The 22292-nt window shown below is 32.2% G+C and overlaps 1 protein-coding gene across 2 annotated transcripts in view; it reads right to left on the bottom strand.

Moving 5' to 3' along the window:
- Positions 1 to 22292, bottom strand: part of LOC125073955 (irregular chiasm C-roughest protein-like) — a 92993-nt gene that overhangs the window by 18097 nt on the left and 52604 nt on the right. For both annotated transcript variants that reach the window (XM_047685081.1, XM_047685080.1), the window contains exons 3-7: positions 20990 to 21140; positions 19489 to 19569; positions 9467 to 9618; positions 7466 to 7557; positions 7083 to 7191 (exon numbers count right to left, since the gene is read on the bottom strand). In XM_047685081.1, the coding sequence (XP_047541037.1) occupies positions 7083 to 7191; positions 7466 to 7557; positions 9467 to 9618; positions 19489 to 19569; positions 20990 to 21140 (585 nt within the window). The remainder of the gene's footprint in view (positions 1 to 7082; positions 7192 to 7465; positions 7558 to 9466; positions 9619 to 19488; positions 19570 to 20989; positions 21141 to 22292) is intronic.

The raw sequence follows: 22292 nt of genomic DNA on the forward strand, positions 1-22292 counted from the left end.
TGCAAAGGAAATACTGAGCAACGGCATGTGCAGGTTTCCTCACGATGTAGACTGGACCCTGATGGAAGCGGCATTTTTATCACTAAGTGGTACGACTTTTTGCACGGCGGTAGCTTCACCTAATATAGTTTGTTAAATGACGATTCAAAAGTTCTTGTAAAAGCTAACTTAAATAAAGTATATTTTGATTTTGCAAATGTAGCTGGGTTGGTACCACCAGCTCATTATATATTCTACCGCCAAACTAGTTATTGTTGGATTCCAGTTTGAAGGGTGAGTAAAAATATACATAAGGGACATAATATCTTGGCTCCCAAGGTTGGCATTGGCGATATGAGTGATACCGAATATTTCTTATAGAGCCATTGTCTTGTCCAACATAATGCAGCCAAATATTTTCCCAACGTCAAAACACCTAAATAAAAGTTTATTGTCAACATTATAAAGTATTAAAACGTCGTCCGGAGGATGTTAATTCGTGACCGGTTACGGTTATATCTTTCAAACGACTATGAAGGACAATATTTTTTTATACTTGGTACACACATCGATCGTAAAATATTTCATTTTTATGAAGTTCGGTACTTATGTATATGTTTTAGTCATTCAAATAGCAACTCTATTAAAAGAGCATAAGGCATAAAAATGGTACTCAAATTATACGACAAAGTAATAAAAACAATATTAACCACACAATAGTATTTTTACGTTTTGTAGATTATACGAACACTTTTAATATAGTTCCAACAATATTTACTAAGAATAATACATTTATAAAATTATTACTAAGTGTAATATTCACCACCAACCCGCATTGGGGGAGCGTGGTGGAATATGCTCCATACCTTCTCCTCAAAGGGAGAGGAGGCCTTAGCACAGCAGTGGGAAATTTACAGGCTGATGTATGTAATGTAATGTAATATTCATAGACCAGGTACAAATTAATAAAAAGCATTGACAAAAAAAAGAGCCTATCTCATTGAGGAGAAACCTTACTCAATGAGGAGGCGTTAGTCCAGCAGTGTATACTTGCAGGCTTGACCAGGCGTAATCTTTACGTGCCTTCTGACACATAACTTTCATGCTAGCTTACTGATTCTAGGCATATCCTTTATACCAGCTTTTTTAATATACATATAATACTTTTTGTGTGACCTTTAGAAATTTAAAATTAAACTATTATGTACGGAATAAAAAATATAAACGTACATTTGTAAGGAAAATTCCAAGTTGAGCTTAAGAAATTTAAATGTTGTGTAACAACCCCTTCTGTCAACTGACCTTTCAACCTAATTACCCCATTTCGCTGAGACTACCTGGAATAGAGCTGCCGTGGCATATTATTTGATATATTTTTCTATAAATTAAGTTGAACAAGATATATCCATCTGTATTTAATGACTACGCCTTCACTTAGAAAAACAGTAACTTAACTAAACCGCACTAGATTTATATTTAATATAATTCAAAATTGTGATTCGAATGTAATACATTTTTTTTTTATAATTATAGAGAAAATATTTGTTTGTCTGTAATCAATAAACTGTGAAACGAAGGAACTGATTTTAATAATTCTTTCATAATTTTATTCCGTACTAGCTGTGCCCGCGACTTCGTGCGCGTTGTTTGAATTTAATTTATTTGGATATTGTAGCGTATTTTATTTTTATTCTATATATAATTTTAAAATAAAAGTAGCCTAAGTTACTACTTATTACATCCGCTATCTACCAGTGAAAATCCCGTCGAAATCGGTTCAGCCGTTCCAGAGATTAACCGGAACAAACAGACAATCAGACAGACAAAATTGTAAAAAATGTTATTTTGGTATATGTACCGTGTATTAGTAAAAATGGGTTATTTTAATATTACATACAGACACTCCAATTTTATTATATGTCTAGATAAACGAAGGCTATATTCCAGTCATAATAAGACACTTATATTAATGATTATTAACTGAATCACGCAAGCGAAGCAACGAGTGTCTCTAGGAAAATTTAAATCAACATCATGTTATTAGTTTTATTAATAATAGTATTATTATAAACGTGTGTAGATGCATCTGCTACCAGTAAGCATATATACCTTTGCCTTTTTGTTAAAATATTTAAAAAAAAAAGTTTTAAAATCATGATATTAATTGGACAACGAAAAACGATGACTTATGCTATACTGTATAATAACAAAGTAACTGTCATCTTGTAAAATATAAATTAATTACTAAGGAACTATTTGATAATACAAATATTTTTAATTCGATCGTATTACTATTATGATATAAAACAACACTAACGTATTCCCGTGTCGACACGTCATCGGAAAAATTATTAATTGAAACTAAAAGTTGAACTTGAATTTATTTTTTATCGAGTTGTTGACGACTTGAACGACCATTTAACCATATGAATTGTTTTTTTTTAAATCATATTGATATGAATTTTAATAAAATTGAAATTAAAATTGAATTTTTTTTATTTATAAATGCACATATTTATAATTGAATAATTATAAATAAAACAATTTTATTAACATCTTTTAAACCAAAATTCACCTAATCACATTAGATATTTGGTCGATAACCGGATGCGGAAAAACCACATTATTCCATAATTTGAACATAAAATATATTCTCAATGAATCAATAATACAACAGCTTTATTGTATTATATTATAAATGCTCACTAATGTAATGTTGTAAGCGACATACATACATACATGTCGTAACGTACAAGTAGCCTGTAAATTTCCCACTGCTGGGCTAAGGCCTCCTCTCCCTTTGAAAAGAAGGTTTTTGGAGCATATTCCTCCAGGCTGCTCCAATTCGGGTTGGTGGAATACACATGTGGCAGAATTTCGTTGAAATTAGACACATGCAGGTTTCCTCACGATGTTTTCCTTCACCGCCGAGCACGAGACGAATTATAAACACAAATTAAGCACATGAAAATTCAGATGCACGCTTTCTATCCACTGGGCCATCTCGGCTCTTTTAATTAAGCGACATACGTTGATACACTATTTTGATGCGCGTATCCTTTAAATGACATAACTTTTACAGTCAATATTGCTTGTAATTTTAGGTCATCAGATGTTCTTTTGCAGTGAATTTCGCTTTTCTGCATTTAATCTTTACTACACCCACAAACACAGATTTCGCCCTATCGATCTGTCCCTATATAAATAAGCCATCCGAGTTCAACTTTCCCATTCGTAACTATATAAATAATGTAGGAACAGTCTCACCCTTTTTGTATACAAACGGAATACCTAAATTCCCTACACATTCAACAAAAAGGCTTCGGAAAGAAAAATACGAGCGAGGAATACGTAAGAAGGAACAAAACAATACATTATGTTAGCACGTGTGTTCACATCAAGCCAATTAGTGCAATACTAGAATACCTACCTTTATTAAATATGTACATATATTTTTTTTATACGTATATTTACTAAAGATCTCAAATGTTGAAAAAAAAGAGTAATTACCAAGTTTCTTGTCGTTTTTTCTCGGTAGAATTAACATTCCGAACCGTTTTGCTTGTAAAGGCTTTGTAGAGCACCAACAGGCTACGATCACAAAATATATACACATATCTATCTGAGAATTACCTTACAATATCAACTAACAATAATATAAGTACTTGTCTGAAAACACAAGACTCAGTTTCGCTTTATTATAAAATAAAAAATAAAAACAAAAAACTGATAAAATTCATTCGAGAACATTCCACGGCAATTGACTGTCCCAAGGATAGTTTCAACATGATCAACCGCAGAACCAAGTCACAAATACTTGTCGAAGCGTTTTCGAGTATTGACAATAATTGTGCAGACTCACAATCAATACATGCCCTTGCCAAGTGAAATGTAAAATGGTACAATTTGCAGTCACACAATTCACTAACGATGTCACAAGGCCGCGCTCGTAACGTGACAGTAATGAGGTAGGTAAGGATTTGGTACAGTGCGAGCGATCGATACCTCTGACTCAGCATTTTCACCTTTATCCATCATATCTAAAAAGGTTTTTTTGTTTATTTAAAGCATGTGTAAGAACCGATTCAGATGATGATGGGTAGAACACCCATCCACTATTTAATTTCATCACGAAGAAAAATGTGCACGTATCACAGTCACATCCACATTGGAACAGCGTGCTGGCAATCATCATATAGATTCCTCAGATGAATGAATTATAGTTAGAGATTCTTTTAAAGATGAAGATAAAGAAATATGGCATATCATAGGCATTGAAGGTGTAAACATACGTTGATATTTCTTCCATTGTCTATTGGTTAACCGCTTTGTTCGTCAGAATTCCAAGAATTAGATCGTTTTTATAATTTTCAGAAAAGTTGGAATTTCAAGGATTACGAAGATTTGATAAAAACCAAATGTTAATTTATAAAAAAGTAAATTCATGCCATAAGTACACGTTGATTTGTGATATAAATATAATCTGAGATTTACCTAATCTAATTAAAAAAAAAAAACATTCTAGAAACTTCTGTACTTTTTCGTTATATAGGAACTGGGCACTATAAGCCATTGAATAGCAACCACCGCTCAAAAAAGTGCACAAGAACTAAATGAGTTACACTGATAACCTGAAAATAACTGTAGAGAATCACTGGATCCAAATAGCTTAGGACCAAGTGAAGTGGCGCCAATTAGGGGAGACCAATATCCAGTTGTGGACTTTAAGCTGATGCAAAACGTTATTTGTTTTAATGCGAGACCAGTATTATTCAAACACGAAGTCATAATGATTTTAATAAATAATGCTATTATATAAATGAAACAATGTACAATAATAATAATTTCCTATTACTCGCTTTATATGGAAATAAATCCTAATTTTAAATTCCGTCCGCAGGAACATCCAATTCCATAATAATGCCAGTGCAAAATATGCAGTACAACGCCGTAAACATCGATTTTTATACTCATCTCTTTCTATTCGCGCTTTTCTATCATACACAGAGCATAAACGTCAGAAATGGCAAATGAATTTATAACACAATGAAATTCATCTGATAATAAATTTGTCTTTTTTCTTGCCTTGTTTTCATACGAAAACTTTGTTTTTTTTTTATTTTTATTAGTTGACATAATGATTTTGATTATTAAGCATTGATATTCTGTTAAAAAACAACTTCCATCTTACTCGTGATCTAAAGTAATGTTAAAGTATAACTTGAGGCGATACTATTTTGATGCGTACAAGTAAAGAGTAACTGTATGTTAATGTCCAACTGGACCCTCTCTCCCTTATGAGGGAGGGTCTGCCAAGCTGAATACAATGGTAGATAAGTAGATTCTTATCTACCACCTGTAGGTTTTTTCCTTTAGCGCAGAGCACGAGATAAAATAAAAACAAATTAAGCACACGAATTCAGTGGTGCTTGCCCGAGACGAGTGGGTCATCACAGAATTTGATAAGTATATATAATATAGTACATTGAATTCAATAATTATTGTAGTTCAACATCTATATCGATATCGATCCAATATCTGAGATTCAATGATATGACTTGGTGGTGAGTTTGAAATTCTTTCCTTACAGAACTCCACTGATTTTACGCAACGGAGTCATTTGAAGGTAAAAACTATTTTTGTATAATCATCACTCGTTTGCTCTAATCAAAATGATTTGGGTGTCGGAGCCGTTTTTTTTTTTTGAATGCTTCGTCTTTTTCTTAGAATATCCACGCCTCTATTTGTTGTAACTTAAGAGTGTAAATAAATACTATTAAGACTGATATAATTATACTGATCAACTTTCGTTTCTGTTAAATGAAAATAATATACGAATTTGAAATATGACTAAAAGTACCTACAGTTTAGGTTATATTGTTTCTAGCTTTAATACTTTGTGTGGCATTTCTAATAAATCCTGTCTTCTGGTTTCATGTAGATTATGATAGCTGGAAAATATATGAAATATCGTATCTCAAATCAGATGTGATGTGTTTTAATTACTTGATTTGTTCTGCTTCGATTAATTCGCTAATACGAATGAATATATTTTACAAAGTTGATAAAGGACTGTGTATGTACTCATAACAGGAAGTATATTAATCATCAATGTCAGGGGATTACCTGCACTTGCAAACTTAATCGTGTTATGATTGATTTATTTTAGAAACCTATAAAAAGTCATACTTTACAAAAAATCTTAAAAGAAAAGAGCTTATCATGAAACTCCTTTTATTAAAACGATAGAGATTGCAAGTTACTGTCTTCTATCAAATATCCAGCAAAATATAATATGCCCAAGATATTTTAATATTAATTTCAACAAAGAAATTATTTGTAAGCCAAATAAATTGAAGCGCATTTTGGACATGGCAATAATAAAATAATTACGGAATTCTTTAAAGATTAGACAAACCGTCTAACTTTTAATTGGACGTCGATAATAAACAAAGCCGACGCGATTGTTTCAAATGATTTACGAGAAAACATTTAAATGGTACAAATTGACTAATTCAAATGTTTTAAAAGTAAATTATCTTTTGCAAATCTGTAATAAAATGACGTTAGACCTAACTTTGAAATATTGGTACCTTCAAAAATATTATTATTTAATAGGTTAGATCCAAATCATCGATATATTCGTGTTATGTTTGTACAGTTACGTATATGGGTGCAGCTTTACGTGCGAACCAGTCTATTTTGGCACCACCCATTCATCAATTACTCTATCAACAAACGTCAATATTTTATGTTTTGTTTCTATGTTTAACGAAATATGATAGAGGGGATGTCCCTGTGAATAAGACACGTGAATTTAAACCGAAACATTAGTTGAAAGACGAAAGAGATCTGTTTATATTTCAAGTTCTAAAATGTTTCTAATTCATATCGGATTCAGTGAAGGAAAACTTTGTAAGGCTATCCCTTTGACTTCGAATTAACTTTCAACAGTTAAGTTTCCTATTATAATAACAGTGTATCTATAGACGTAAACGACATAACATTTTAGTTCCCAAGGTTGGTAGTGCCTTGGCGTAATACAGGTTGGTTAATATTTCTTGCAGCGCCTAAAGGCAGTGGTGTAATAAAGAATATCTTACCTCAATTCTTATACTCGCAGCTCGGTAGGCTCTATCAGCTGTGTTTTGAGCTTGGCATGTAAACGTCTGGTTGTTATGTTCGTGTTTTGGAGGCAATCTTATCACTGACCTGATAACAAATGACATCAACATTAATTTATAATATTTAAAGAAACATTTATATCAATTTGATTTTATGAATCTTGAAATATATTAGTTATATAATTTCTATATTAAAGTGTACAAATAATTTTGTAAAAATGATAGTATGTTTGCGTATAAAGCCAAATTTACATTAAAGAAGAACCGATTCACGAGATAAACATGAGCTCGAAGCACCAAAGATTGATACATAAGATTCTTTGATATTTATAGGTTGCTATGTTGACGCTTAAATTACCCACCTCGCTGTAAATCTCTGGCCATCACTCATAGGCTCCACGGTATACGTCACACCCTGCGTCAAAACCCCAGCGTTGCTGTCCACCCACGTGATCTAAAATTGAACAAAATTAATGATACTATCTAAAGTTTACCTAAAATGATATCAAATGTAAGTTTACCCAATATCAATATAATTTAAGTCCATGAAATAATTGGGTCGTTATATTATTTTGCAGTGTTTTGCAAAAGCATGTTCGTATCATGGTTGAAATTAATATATTACGTTTGTTTCTATTTTGTATTCAAATCACACTTAATCTCGTTTATGGCGACCATACAAAACAAATTCGGTTAACAAACAGGAAAAGATACTGTTTTCCCTTCGTCATTTATGTATAAATTGTTTGTTTCCGTTTTATATTCTTCAATGATGTACTTTTGTATGTATAACAATTTTATACGAAAACTTAATGCTTGGAAATGTGTTCGATATAATATTCTTGTTTTAAAAGGGGTAAAGTTGACCATGACCTACTCAGCTATTGTTCGAGCTTTACGCTTATTTTGAAGGCAATAGAATACTTCTATTTATGTTTTTAAATTTGCTAATAATCTTCAAAAATAAAATAATATTACACACACTAAGACATAAATATTACTTTGATTGTTTAAACATATCGTGTTCCCTTACAAGTAAGAGAAATTAAATTTTAAAACTATATTAGGATCAGCTTTTAGATCAGACCCTAAATAAATATTATTTCATAGTACGCAAAATATAAATTAAATTACCAAAGAAATTGTTACAAATTATTTACATATCTTGATGAAGACGAACAAAGAACAATTAAAATGAATATGACACCTATTCGAGTTTATTCCAACGTTAAAATGTTCACATGGCACGAATCTTTTATTAAACAAGCGAATAAAATAATGACAGCCACAACCACTGGACTGTTTGCATGCTGTAAATATTTCAAGCTCTAAAAGGTTATTCTCGCTGGAATACTCCTGTTTCGTCGCGACATCATATTCAATTTAACTCCTAATTGTATCCTGTCCCGCGGGCTAAATATCTATTCACTAAATTTAAATGGATTAAATGTTTCGTTGAACTTATTACTTTTACAAACAAAATAACATCATTTCAAATCAACATCAGTTTTTATAATTCGTTACGTCAATTGAGAAAATTTCGCTGAGACGGCACAATTTAGACTTTATATGTTGTATATGTGTAGTCTGCAAGTTATATTTTGATAAAATTATTAAAGTTAAAGATAATTTTGAATACGATGGAATTAAAAGACCTAATAATGATGAAGTAAAAAAGATAAAACAAATTAAAAATCTAAGAGTTGAAACAAAAATTGTAGCAATTAATAAATTTGAAGCAAAGTTAGAAAAGGGTAAAAGTTCAGCCATTTGTATTTAAAGTCTCGTTAATTTAAGCAACAAAAATGTTTGCGAGTCATTTACTCGACGAGACTAAAAATTTAGCTGACATTAATTAGTTGTAAACATACGCCTTTGAAATAAATATTTTTCCAAGCGATATTTAAAAACCTATTACGAAAATACTTTCTGATTATTTTAATAGAATGTAAATCTTGTTAATTATATTGTATTTTAGGTAATAATAAAATATTCATATTTTAGTTGCAAATAGAGACTAAAACAGTTATTATTTTCGACTGCGAGTTTTAAAGTACAGAACGTCCAATACAGCCTGATTAAATAATAAAAGAACCAGCACACGTTTTCACGTTTTGCAAATTAATTTAGTTCTTTGTTTATATGTAAATTATATAACTTATGCAAAATTAATATCTTTACATTCATGTTTAAATTTAGAACTTATAACCTTTCGTGTTATTTCTTTAATAACTGCAACAAACACACACCAAACTATACCTTATCATTTGAAATTGAGTATAAATTATTATTATTTAGCTTATCGTGATAGTAATAAAGATCAATTTGCTATGATAAAATTTTAGTTGTTGACAATTACTCACCTCAGCGGGCGGTTTCCCTCCAACAGATTCGCATTCCAAATAGATCATTCGGTCCACTGTCAGAGAGAACACTTTCCCTTGTAAAATTTTTGGTGGTTCAGGCGGCACAAGTACAGTCAGACGGGCGTAGCGTGACCTAATAGCAGGTTCACCTGTACAGGGGTTTTAATATATTTCAGTGAGTATACGCTTGGTATATAGTCGTTGAGAATTGATACATTCTAGTTTAGTTTTTGAACGTGTTGTTTTTAGCACTTTGCGTACGGAAATAGTTTTTTGCGCACGAATGTATTTTTGCAATATAAATAAAAATTTACTTTAAAAATGATTTTTTTTATTTACATGGATGGAAAATTTTGAATTCCAATATTTTTATGCAATATGTTTCATCAATATTATATGAGGCTTTTTTTGGTTCGATAATGTTTGAAAAATACGGTCAAAAAATGATTATTTTAGAACATGTTATAAAAACTATTCTAATTCAAAACATCTCTTGTAAACATATTTTTAAAAGATTGGCAAACACTCAATTCGTAAATGTTTGGTTTGCAAATAATAACCAGAGTGCTGTTTTATTAAAAAGTAATTCTAACCTAAACAATAAATATATAATCAATTATATTTTGTAAAAGGGAAAATCGTCTGATCTGGTATATCAAGTTAATAAATTAAAGTATCATTAGTTAGGATATCGATGGATATAATTCCAAAAACTTCATCACCAAATGAAAACACACACATTATTAAAATCAGTAATAATAACTGACTATTAGCAACTAAAAGAATATAGTTTAAACCAAGAAGGAATTCAGTAGTCTAAAAGTACATAGTCTAATTTTTATACTCTTGCTTTAAGGAATTTTTGATCAAATGACTCAAAATGGTGCAGATGCCGAGGTTCTAGGTTCAATCACCGGGTCGGGCCAATGAAGAGTTATTGGAATTTTTCTATCACGAGACTCTCAGTGGAAATATAAGCATTCCTTACAACGTCAATCATCAATCATATCCTTGGGAACTAAAATGTTATGTCCCTAATGTCTGCCGTTACACTGGCTGATTCACTTCTCAAATCGGAACACAAATTGATATGTATTGCTGACCTCCCCAGACGTGCTCGCGAAAAGCCCTAACACCTATCACAATGACTGAATAAGGATCGCCCTTGTGTAATTTTTCGACTTTTCGTTGAGTTGGAATTTTTGTACTTTAACAAATTTTTTTGTACAGTAAAACTACAAAACTATGAATTTGTTAATACGAATTAAAAATAAAATGGAACATAGTTATGAAGTTATACAGCACACGTAAGAAAAGTTATGAGTTCAAAATGCGAAAATATTTTAGTTGGACGTTAAAAATTCTCACTTAGTTTATTATTACACTACCTTACTCGCCGTACTAAAATATTTTTCAAGCCCTAATGCCGGCTTTGCTTAAACACTTAGGCTAAAAATATTCAACTCTTAAAATAACTAGTACCTTTTGCAGTTGTAGAGTTTGAGGTGGAGTATAAAATGTTTATAAGTTTAATGTGGGTCCAGTAGTGAGATCGTGTAATTATTTTTTACTTGTACCAATTTATCTGACCTTAGTTTTGGTTTAAAGCTAAGGTTTGGTTGGCAATATTTATATTTTATTTTAAACAGCTAGGCAGGCTGCTAAAAGGGTCACCGAGAGAAAGTGCTCACCACCGCCTACATACATTGACACTGTAAGAGATATACATCCCTTTCCAATGCACCACCAACCTCGACTAAACTCAGATGCTACATCTCATTTGCCTCTAATTCTCCGGTCCACCCTTCAAATTAGAACAAAACAAAAGGTAATACCCAGGCTGGCACAAAGCTTTACAACCAAGTTAACTGTCATCAGTAATTAATAGCTATAAAATGTCATGATAATCCAAAAACTGTCACCAACTTCAGCCATGTAACAACATATTCGTGACCCTAATTCATGTATAAATAGGAAATTACAAAAGAACCTCAGAATCTCGGTGAACATAAAGAAACCCTGATATAGCAAAGAAAGGAATATCAGAAATAATTTAACTTAATATTCAAGAAAAGGAAAACAAATGTGTAGCATTTAGAAAATCTGTATTTTAAGAGTTCAACACTCTCATATAATACGAAAGTTTTGTCATTCGGAAAGTTTCATCACGTCTGTAATGTGAAACCAAGCGAAGGTAACGCGCAGCTAACTTCTGAAACAAGTGCTGTGCTTGTGAGATATCAAGTTCAGGGATTAGTGGGGCGACAAAGACGGAGAAGTCTTTAATATGACGAATTTCAAAACAATTGTAAATTGTGTTTATTGCAAAAAACGACGACGACATCATATAGACTGTACGTTTGCTTGACGTCAAAACTAACAATGAAATAAAAATGAAAGAACTTTGGTGTTATCATACGCAAATTAGTTACACAAGAACACCTTCTTTCACAATAAATTACAAAAGACAAAGATTAATTCTTCACTTACAAATATTTATACATATACGTTTTCCAGTAAATAGTTAACTAATACACAAGCAAAGATACTTATTCATACTCATTATTTCATGTTATTAAGTATTGTTTATTAAATAGCGACGATGACTAACCACTACTTGTTTGTAGGGTTTTGTGCAATCCCAACTTGGTAGATAAAACCCAATATTAATTATATTTTTTCCCATAGTAGAAACCTTGCGAATGGTACCCGAGCGGGGCAGAGTGGGGGGCCCGGGTTATGTGAGATTCCTTTCACTAAAACCACTGCGATGACCGTCCTCGGCACGGATCAGAGAAGCTGCGGGTGATCATTTATTCCAACCATGACTTAGTATTGTCATATTCCGGTTGAAGGATGAGCGAGTCAGTTTAGCTATTAGACTCAAGGGACATAACATATTAGTTCCCATGGTTTGTGGCTCATTTATGAAATGATTAATATTCCTTACAGAGACAATGTTTATGGATGGTGGTGACCCATTTGGTTAGTCGCCGGTAGTCTTCTTGTAGTTTCCAAAAAACTCGCCCATAAAAACACACATAGGAAAGTATTCAGTTGTATAAGAAGTGATTATAAATATGACGACAAACTAATTCCACGAACGAAACTTTGTAATAATATTAAAAAGTTTTTACCGCAAATTTTCACTAAATACTGCAAAATGTATACCCACTCGCGTGTAAGGTGAAAAGACAATACAATCCGAGTTCTCTCCAGATAGTTTTCTATAGAGAAAACTTTGTTACCAACTAAGTTCCAAAGTTAAATAGTGCAAAGTTGTACAATTTAGCCGCAAGCCAGTTGTTCATTGTGCTTGATAAAAAAACATTGCTCCGTTTTCATTATTTTTATGTAAATCTTTATAGTCCATTTATCTCGAAGTCGTCCTGCGAAACTTGATCCTCGTCACTGACACTTCATTCTAGAGTTTGGTCAATTGTTTAAAATGTTTGTATTTAATCAAGAGTAACATTATCTGATTTACCTTAAGAATTGGTGAGTTTACTTTGACAAGTACTTAAAGCAACAGGTTTTTTAGTACTAGCTATTTGCCTCAAAAGGCCACCGGTAGAATAAGAATCTTCTAGCAATGACACGTACAGATTCCATTTAACAACTGAGCTCATTTGTGAAATGTTGATACGTTATTTTAATGTACGTATCCTTTAAAAACAATAATGGTTACTGATATTGTCGCATATTACTGAAATTTCACATCGCGTTATGTATCAGCAAATACAGGACATTTTATTTCTTCACTCTCTTTGTCTGATAGGTTAACCCGACAAGAGGATAAAGGACAAAAAAAAATTTGAAAATAGAGAACATTAACTTTTTTTTGAGCCAACATCTATAAACACCAGAATCTCATGTTCTATAACCTTATAAGCTAGCTGATATACTATAGACCATTATCTTTTAGTTTGAACTTTGCCTCTGCAAAAATGGCTAATAAGCTATAGTCAGAAAAACAGAGAATATTTATGAAACTTTATTATAAAATGCAAAAGTTAGAAATAAATATCAATTATTAGTTATCATTTAAAGAAGATATTATGAAAAAAATAGTATTTTTCAATTTCAAACTGAAGTCGAGTCAGACTGTTTGAAAACTTACGAAGCTTATGTCAAGGAAGTTTCCAATTAACTCCTAAGTCGGTTAGGCTGAAGTCCTGTCATTAAGTTCTGATTGAGTTTTGATACCAGTTGAATTTTCTGGATTATATTGAACTAGAACTAACTCCTTGTGGGAACTCATATGATAAAACTTTATTCATTTCGACAGGATGGTAAATTGATCCGTTTATTGGACTTAAGATTCTTTTAAAATTATTAGATTTAAAGCTACTTGTGACCTTTTATTATTTACTTAAAATATTCTTCGAAGATAAATTATTAGTCTATCATGTCTCTGGAGTTAAGTCAACGTTTACATACGGTGAGCCAAGACTTCTTCTCTCTTTGAGGATAAGATCTGGAGCATAAAATTCCACAACGCTTCTCAAATGCTTTTGGGTAAACATGAGGCGGACTTTCATCCGAAATGCTTAGGTTTTCTCACAATGCTTTCCTTGACCGCAGAACACGATGACATAAACATAAATATTCAAACATGCTATAAAAATAAAATAAACGTTAATATTCAGTTTAATCTTTAAAAGTAGATACGAACAATAATTAAGAGATTTCAAAGTTTCTCACGACAAACATAAAATGTTAATATTACATTACAAGTTACAACACACTACCGGATGATCGTAAAATTTTACTTGCACCCGCGCAGGCCTTTTCGATACTATACACTCACCGGATTAAAGTTTTTCTTTTTTTTATATGTATTTGTGTTATCTTGTGAAGCGCCCTTTAATGTAAGGCAATGTTTTGACGAAGCATTGTACAAACAATTTCGGTACCACGCTCAGCAATGCATAGGAAATTGAGAATATATTTGAGAGTCACTAAACAATTTGAAGTGTGTTTTTAGTTCTTGTAAAATGTAAGAAAAGATTTATATTTTTGGATATTTTTACAATTCCAGAATAGTTTCTGACATTATTGACGAGACTATAAAATAACGACCATACGTAGAGAGCGCACTTTCTATAAAATAACTAAATCAGGAATTTTCTTATTAAAAAGCGCTCCATTACTTGAATCGGGATCAAATTTAATTAATACCTCAAAGGAAATAAGAGCAGCGATTACTTAAATGCAGAATTTAACTTAAATCTTCAAACAAAAGGCGAAGGGCCCATGAGAGGCACTTGGAGATAAGAATGTACCAACAGAATTTATCAAAAGTCTTACAAAAGCTTATGTAAATTAATTTATAAACCTGTCTGAATAGAGCCACTTGATGCTAAATGAATCGAGACCCCAACAGTTAAGAGAAAGGCTTATTATGAATTCACATAATTGTCACAATATAAATCCCAAACACAATACATATGGCTTTATACAAAATCTTGGAGCTCGTTGTTCAAATTTATGGTAATTATGAGATGTTGGCAGTCGAGATTAGCTAATATTTCATTTTTTTTTTGACAATATTCGAAATTTAAAAATGACACATGCCATTTTTTTTTTCATTTGAATAAATGTGGAGAACAATGTTAGGTTACTTCTGTTTACGTTGTTCCAGTTCTAGTTAGTTGATACACTTGGTTTCAGAGCTTTGTGTAAGTCTGTTCACAATGGCTTGCAGGGACTGAATGGAAGGTGGCAGAGACTCATCAGATACATTTACCGCCAAACAGCAATTAGTATTATTGTGTTCCGGTTTGAAGGGTGAGCGAACCAGTATCTACTATCAAGGGTCATAACATCTTAGCTTCCAAATTTAGAAGCACTTTGGCGATATTAGGAATGTTTAATATTTCTTACAGTGCTAAATAATATGGGAGGTACTTACCACTTATACTATAAAAAATATACTTGTTATATGCAGGTCCATGAGACCGTCAAGCACAAGACGAAATTATTTATTTAAATTAAAAACATAAAACCACCGTAGTACTTGACCGGGTTACACCCAACGATTTTCATTGAACATCCACCCGGCAATCTTGACTCTAGAACTGTTTACTATAATTTAACAACATTGTTTATAAATAGCAAAAATACTATTTTAGAATAAGGCAAATAAGACTTAGTTTTTTGTAAGATTTGAAGAATATAGTAAAGGAGAATTATTTTGTTTTATCTTAGAAGCAGGTGGTTTGTTGTATGACCTGGTGATGAATCAAATAAATTTGAATTAAATCAGAATCAAAATACCCTTTATTCCAGTGAGCTCATCATGAGTCATGAGATGTTATACTGTTAAATTAAATGTAAAGCTAACGCTGGTTCGGAAAGTAGATCCGGCAATAAATTTACTAGTTATTATAAAAATGTATTTAATATCTACGTGTTTTATCAAAAATCAATATTGACTTCATATATAATAGCGTGCCAATTATTAATAACAATAAATTAATAACGAATAAAGACTTAATCCAAATGGAAAATACATTATGTTTAATTATATTTTAAGCTAAATAATACAATGAAATTAATTGAACTACGAATAATATTTGAAAATTGTTCTGTTTCGTAAATACGACGAAAATCAAAATCCTTTGAAATTAATTTTATAAATGATTGATAAATTATTTGGTTATTATTAGTCTCATTTATTATTAAAGATTAAATGTATACAACAAATTAATTAAATATCACAAACATTACTTTGATATCGATTAATGAGGCTCGGTTCGGTTCAGGCATTTAATGGTGAAATAAATATACTCACGACTCCCGAAATCATTACGCTCCGTTTTTGGGTAGTCGTGTAAGAATTAAGCAGACGACGTTTACGTACAAGTCTATTCCAACCACAAGCGAACCAAAAAGCTAATTAAACAACATTTGACAATGAATTGTCGTGATATAATTGGTCTTTTGGTTGGTTGATGAATTTTGGAAAACATTGTGTTTCCTGGAACTTTGGAAGTAAATATAAAGTTGATCTAAATTGTTAATTGCCATATTGTTGTATTATAAATAGTGATATATTAATGAAGAACTATTAACAGTGCACAATATAGCCGAGCTATAAGTACATTACACTAGCAGCCTGTAAATTTTCTACTACTGGGCCTCCTCTCCCATTGAGGAGAAGGTATGGAACATATTCCACCACGCTGCTCCAATGCGGGTTGGTGGATTACACGTGTGGCAGAATTTCGTTTTCAGAAGTTAGACATATGCAGGTTTCCTCACGATGGTTTCCTTCACCGTCGAGCTCGAGATGAATTATAAACACAAATTAAGCACATGAAATTCAGTGGTGCCTGCCTGGATTCGAACCCGAAATCATCGCATAAGTAAACCGGATGAAATAATCCTTCCTCGATTGGAATAGTCCAAAGATAAATACACTCACATGGATAGACTACCCAACACATACATAAGGCATTCAATCAGATTACTGATTGTATGTCTTGTATATTATTGAATATTAATTCATCAATACATATACATACATAAAAGTGCATGGATATCAAGAATGCAGACAAACAGAAAACCCAATACAATATCCATTAAAATAATATAAACCTCTTTAAATGAATTACAAAATTTATTTTACGAATAAATAAAATTACCGTCCAATATATAATACTGAAGGGTCGTTCGTTAATAACGAGTTTCTATCGTGAGATACGCAAAGAAACAAGGCGAGATTTTCAATTTATTAAAAATAAACACAATTTCTCGATACTGGGCGAAAAAGGAAAACAATAGTTGCTTTTGTAGAGAAGATATTGAATACGGTACAATTTAAAAGAGTTCGTTATTTTATTAAACAATAGAAATAAAAGTTAAGTATAAGATTTCTCATCGTGTCTGTCTGAACTCAAAAAATACCGAATGGAAATGATTTTCAATAATGGATTGATCCAGGAGGAAGGTTTAGCTGTATGATATATAAATAATTAAGGCTTGGTGTAAATTGTCGGTAATGTGACCATGATTTTTGGAAAAGTCAGAAATTTGCTGACTGGATTTTTTATTGGCGCGCCGCGTGATCGAATCGATGTAAAAGTTTTATGTAGACCTCATACGAAATTGGGACTAGTAGCTTGTCTATACTAATATTCCAGACACGAAAGTGACTTCTGTCTGTCTGTTTGATACTCTTTCATGGTTAAACCACTGAATCGAATTTGATGAAATTTGATATGAAGCAAGCTTGAACCCCACAAGGGATATTAGGAAAAACAACTGACGAATAAGCCCTAAAATGCCACCGTATCCGCAGGCGACAACTAGTTGCATATAAAAATAGATATTTGAGCAGTTACACCGTACAGACTATGTTGAAATGAGATAAAAAAATAGGATTTATTCAAACTGTATAATTCAATAGTAATAAGCGGATTTGAAAAGTATATAAGTGCCAATATTTATTTTTACGGTATTTATTTTATCGTCTGTTTATATCATTTTATGTCAAATATATAAATTAAGATTTATTTTATTTCCATTGTTTAACATTTTGTGGATGTGGACAAAAACTCATTTGAATTTAATTAATTGAATAATACGATACAGGGTGTGTGATGCAAAGCAACAATTTAGTTTGAAGAAGAAAAGACTGGTTTTAACACGTATTTATATAGAGTGTGTCAAAAAGATTAAGTTGGTGTTATGATAAGATTAATGTTGGTTGATGACGGTCTACTCCTAACCGATTTTAGCAACAATGGTTTTTCTCGAACGAGACTAACCCTCCGCAAATTATAATGTGACAAATTTGTGAGCAAACACAAGTACACTGTCTATTTATTTAGTCTTATAATTCAATGCCTTCTCTCTCTTTTGAGGAGAAAGTCAGTTGTTGGAGAAATTAGACACATGAATTATGGGTGGGTTTGAACCTGGGTTTGAACCCGCAATCATCGGTTAAGATGTACGCATTCTAACCATTGAGCCATTAGATAACTCGACTAATAAGCGAGCGTTCACAATCTTCTCTCAGAAGAAAATCTGTAGTAACCATTAATTCTGTTTATTTGAATACCCAAAAGATACCCAAGTCAGAATATTTTGTTTTGTGTAAATTCGTTGGTGTTATAACTTTGTGCAAGCTTATCTGAATAGGTACCACCCACACAGATCTTCACCCAAGTACCAATACATAGTATTATAGTGTTCATAATATCAGAACTCCCAATGTCTATAGGTGGTGGTGTTAACTTAACGTAAGGTGGAACATAGGTTCTACCTGATACGCCTAGGCTCATTACCTAAATTACACATTTAAAAAAAAATACAGATTATTTCGTATTAAAGAAAAAAATATCAAGCGTTTATTTTATGTAATTACAAGGGACACGATATTTTCACCATTCAAATTACTATGAAATTGTCATAATATATTCAACCTTGATAATAAATAGTTTACCACGAAGCTCTTGTGACTTGGAGCGAAAATTGTTAGTTATTTTTTTCCACAGCTACCAATAACTTTAACAAGGGATTGTTTGAACAAGTCCGTATACTAATAATTATTGTGTTACTTCTCAAATTACATCTTGTATCGTGAGACTGTTTTGAAAATGTATTTATGTAATTTCGACGTTGGAATCATTTCGTAGAAATCGACGTTTCGCTCGTAAGACGTCATGAGAAACGGTAATGATCGTTTATTTTATTTGGATCATAGCAATCATTTCCACTTATCATCCAACTATACTTATAAATATATGTGTGTTAAGGTCATAAAGTGATTTACGGCTTTTAGAACGCGATCCCAGATAACATACAATGTTCATATTCATATTAAAAATGAATGTTTGATATATGTTTGTGTTTTAAACTAATGACTTTTTAGATTTAGGAGATAGTTGATGAGCACTCTTTGGAAAAGAAAATGTGGCCTCAAGAATTATCAACATATTAAAATTTTTTGCCAAGCCGTTTTAGTCTTTAACAGTAATGTTATTAATGACATTTTTACTTAACAATCTTACCTCTTAAGCCCGAACTGACTTGGCACTGATATTTCGCATCATCTTCTAAAGTAACATCTCTGATGTCCAGCGAATAATCACCTGTAAAGATATTTAATTAAAATATTATATTTTCGAAAGTTATTATTAATACTTAAACCACATAAAGTTTTATTATTAATAAAACAAGTTTATCGATATCATATTTAACTTTTCAATCTGTAGCATTACTACACAAAAAAATCGATTGATTATTAGTTCAGGTTTCCTCACCAACATTGTGTGTGTCTGATTTTTTAATTGTTATTATATATTACGAGTGAATTATACAGATTAGCTATTACGGCTTTGAAAAAAAGCCTTCATAGACAGCCAAATGACAGCTTAGTAATTAAAAATACTAAGAACCTCGCTGATTCCAGTATCATATCAAATGCGTATGACGATTGAATCAATAAATATATAATATATGTTTTACAATACAACGCCATGTCAGTAAAGCTAATTTAAACTCCTCAAGGGGATACCAGGCCCAAGTCCCGCAGTGGAACGATGACAAATTAATCACTCTAATTGTGCTTCTGTCAATTGCTTTTTTTTTACAATTAACATATTCTAATCTGCTAACCGTAGCTACTTTGATAATGATATATATTAAAACCTTCTTTGAAACTTTGTTAAAAGTTAAGTAGATTTCAATTAGGCATTACAAAAATACATACATATAAATATATATACAACCTATGTCACATTACACAGGCTTTGTTAAGATCGCTGATTTCGTAATAACATGCTTTCCGTGAGGCATATTTAAGTTAAGATAAATCCTTTGGAATTTGTGTGTCTTATCTTCACCAAGGAGAAAACTAAGCTCGGTTTTGATATTAACATGAAACGTATTCACAGTTAACATCTTAAATACAAGAATTCATGAAGTGAAATAAGCTTTGGTGACTCCTCTAGCATACATATGACCTTTTCAACATTCTAAAATATTACTAGCTTTATATAAATTCATAAACATAACACACATATGATATACATATACACAACCAATGACTTTTGTCAAACATAAACAAACGACTGTAGCAACGTTATTGAATTTATTTTATACTGAACAATTATCTTTATAAACACACACAAAAACAAAACTGGACTTGTTAAGAAGAATGATTTTCATTTACACATACATAATATTGATAACTTAAATAAGTATAGAAAAATCAAAATTAAAAGTAGCAGTAGTCCTAATAATAACCCGTGAAATGTCTGGTGGAAATAGTGCTAGCAGCATTTTCGCTTGGGTTCGATTGCTTGTGCTATTTCAGGAGATCTTTGTAACTGAGGTACTACGGTACTTTAATTCAATACTAAAATATTATCAGTAGTTTGCAAACGAAACGAAATGATATTATGTTTTCGATTTTCTTTTACGAATTTCTTAGTCTCCTTTCTGATAAAAAAATGTCTATATTTAAAGACGTTTCTTATAAAGAGTATTTACTAATTAAAAACAACATACCCTCTTCATCACTGCCGATCATCTTATACCGGTCGTAGCCGCTTAGTTCTCTATGCAGCCCAAGACCGAAATCGTCTTTCGTCCACTGTAATTGACCTGCCTTATTTTCCACTCTACACGGTAATGTCACTCTTGATCCCACTACTGCAGTCTGTGAAAAAAGATAGGCTATTTTAATTTTAAACGATAAATCGTTTTTATAACAATAAATAAAAAAACGTTTTATTATATAGATTGGCGGACGCGCAATTGGACCACCTAAAAGTAAGTGGTGACCACCGCTGATATTGTCGCTGTAAGAAATATTAACCAATGATTTCGTCGCCAATGTGCCATGAACCATGAGAACTAATATGTTATGTCTTCCGCCAAAAACAACACCAAGTATAGCTGTTAGCGGAAGAATATTTGATGAGTAGAGGTATCTACACTGACTGGCCTGGACAAAGCCCTAATACCAAGTCAAGCATTGAACCACACGTATAGTAAAAATCAATTAACGATCGGAAATATTCAAATTTAGGGCAGAGCTTCTCCTTTTGTGGAGTGGGCTTGGAGTGTATTCAACGTAGCTATTTCAGTAGGCCTTAGTGGATATATGTAGTTATTTATACAAAATTAAATCAAAGTCAAAACTATCTGAAATAAATACTTCACAGCGAAGTAACATCCAACGAGAATTTTTAATTGTTCATGAACTTTGATCTTTAAATAAAAGCCTGGAGGCGGTTGATATTTTTATAGCTCGATATAAAATTACAGATAATTAAATAGATACGGATCAACGAGAACATTATAATGAACATATTCTAGAACTTTTTATGGACACCGGATTTGAACAGGATCCTGAGATCTACACGGCGCGTCATACCCTAATGGAGTATGCCACATGGCCCCAGAGGCATTCCCTGGTGTCACCAGTCAGCAGAGATCTCTCACTGTCGAACGTGATTACCGTCATGCTCGGCAGCAAGATATACTGGATGAAGATGAGACCATCTTTGACAGTGTCATAACGCAAAGGAGGCTACGGAACTGGAGCGCGAGAAGTGGGTCTCCAATAATCCGCTACATGGAAGATGAACAACGCTGTAAACGTCGCTGAGAGTAGGGGGCAGGTTATCTGTACCCCGGGAACCCCTGTAGCCTGAAGGCCCACAATAGTGGGCCAACGGTCGGATCTTCACGCTGTGCGTAAGCGATCCCGTGATCCCCCGTCTGACATACAACTTCTTGTGAGGAAACAAGTAAGAGCGTTTTGCCAGCGAGAAAAAAGACCCCGAGGTTTGTCTTGAAATAAACC

This window comes from Vanessa atalanta, chromosome 26, assembly GCF_905147765.1.
Source record: "Vanessa atalanta chromosome 26, ilVanAtal1.2, whole genome shotgun sequence".
Taxonomy (NCBI): Eukaryota; Metazoa; Arthropoda; class Insecta; order Lepidoptera; family Nymphalidae; genus Vanessa; species Vanessa atalanta.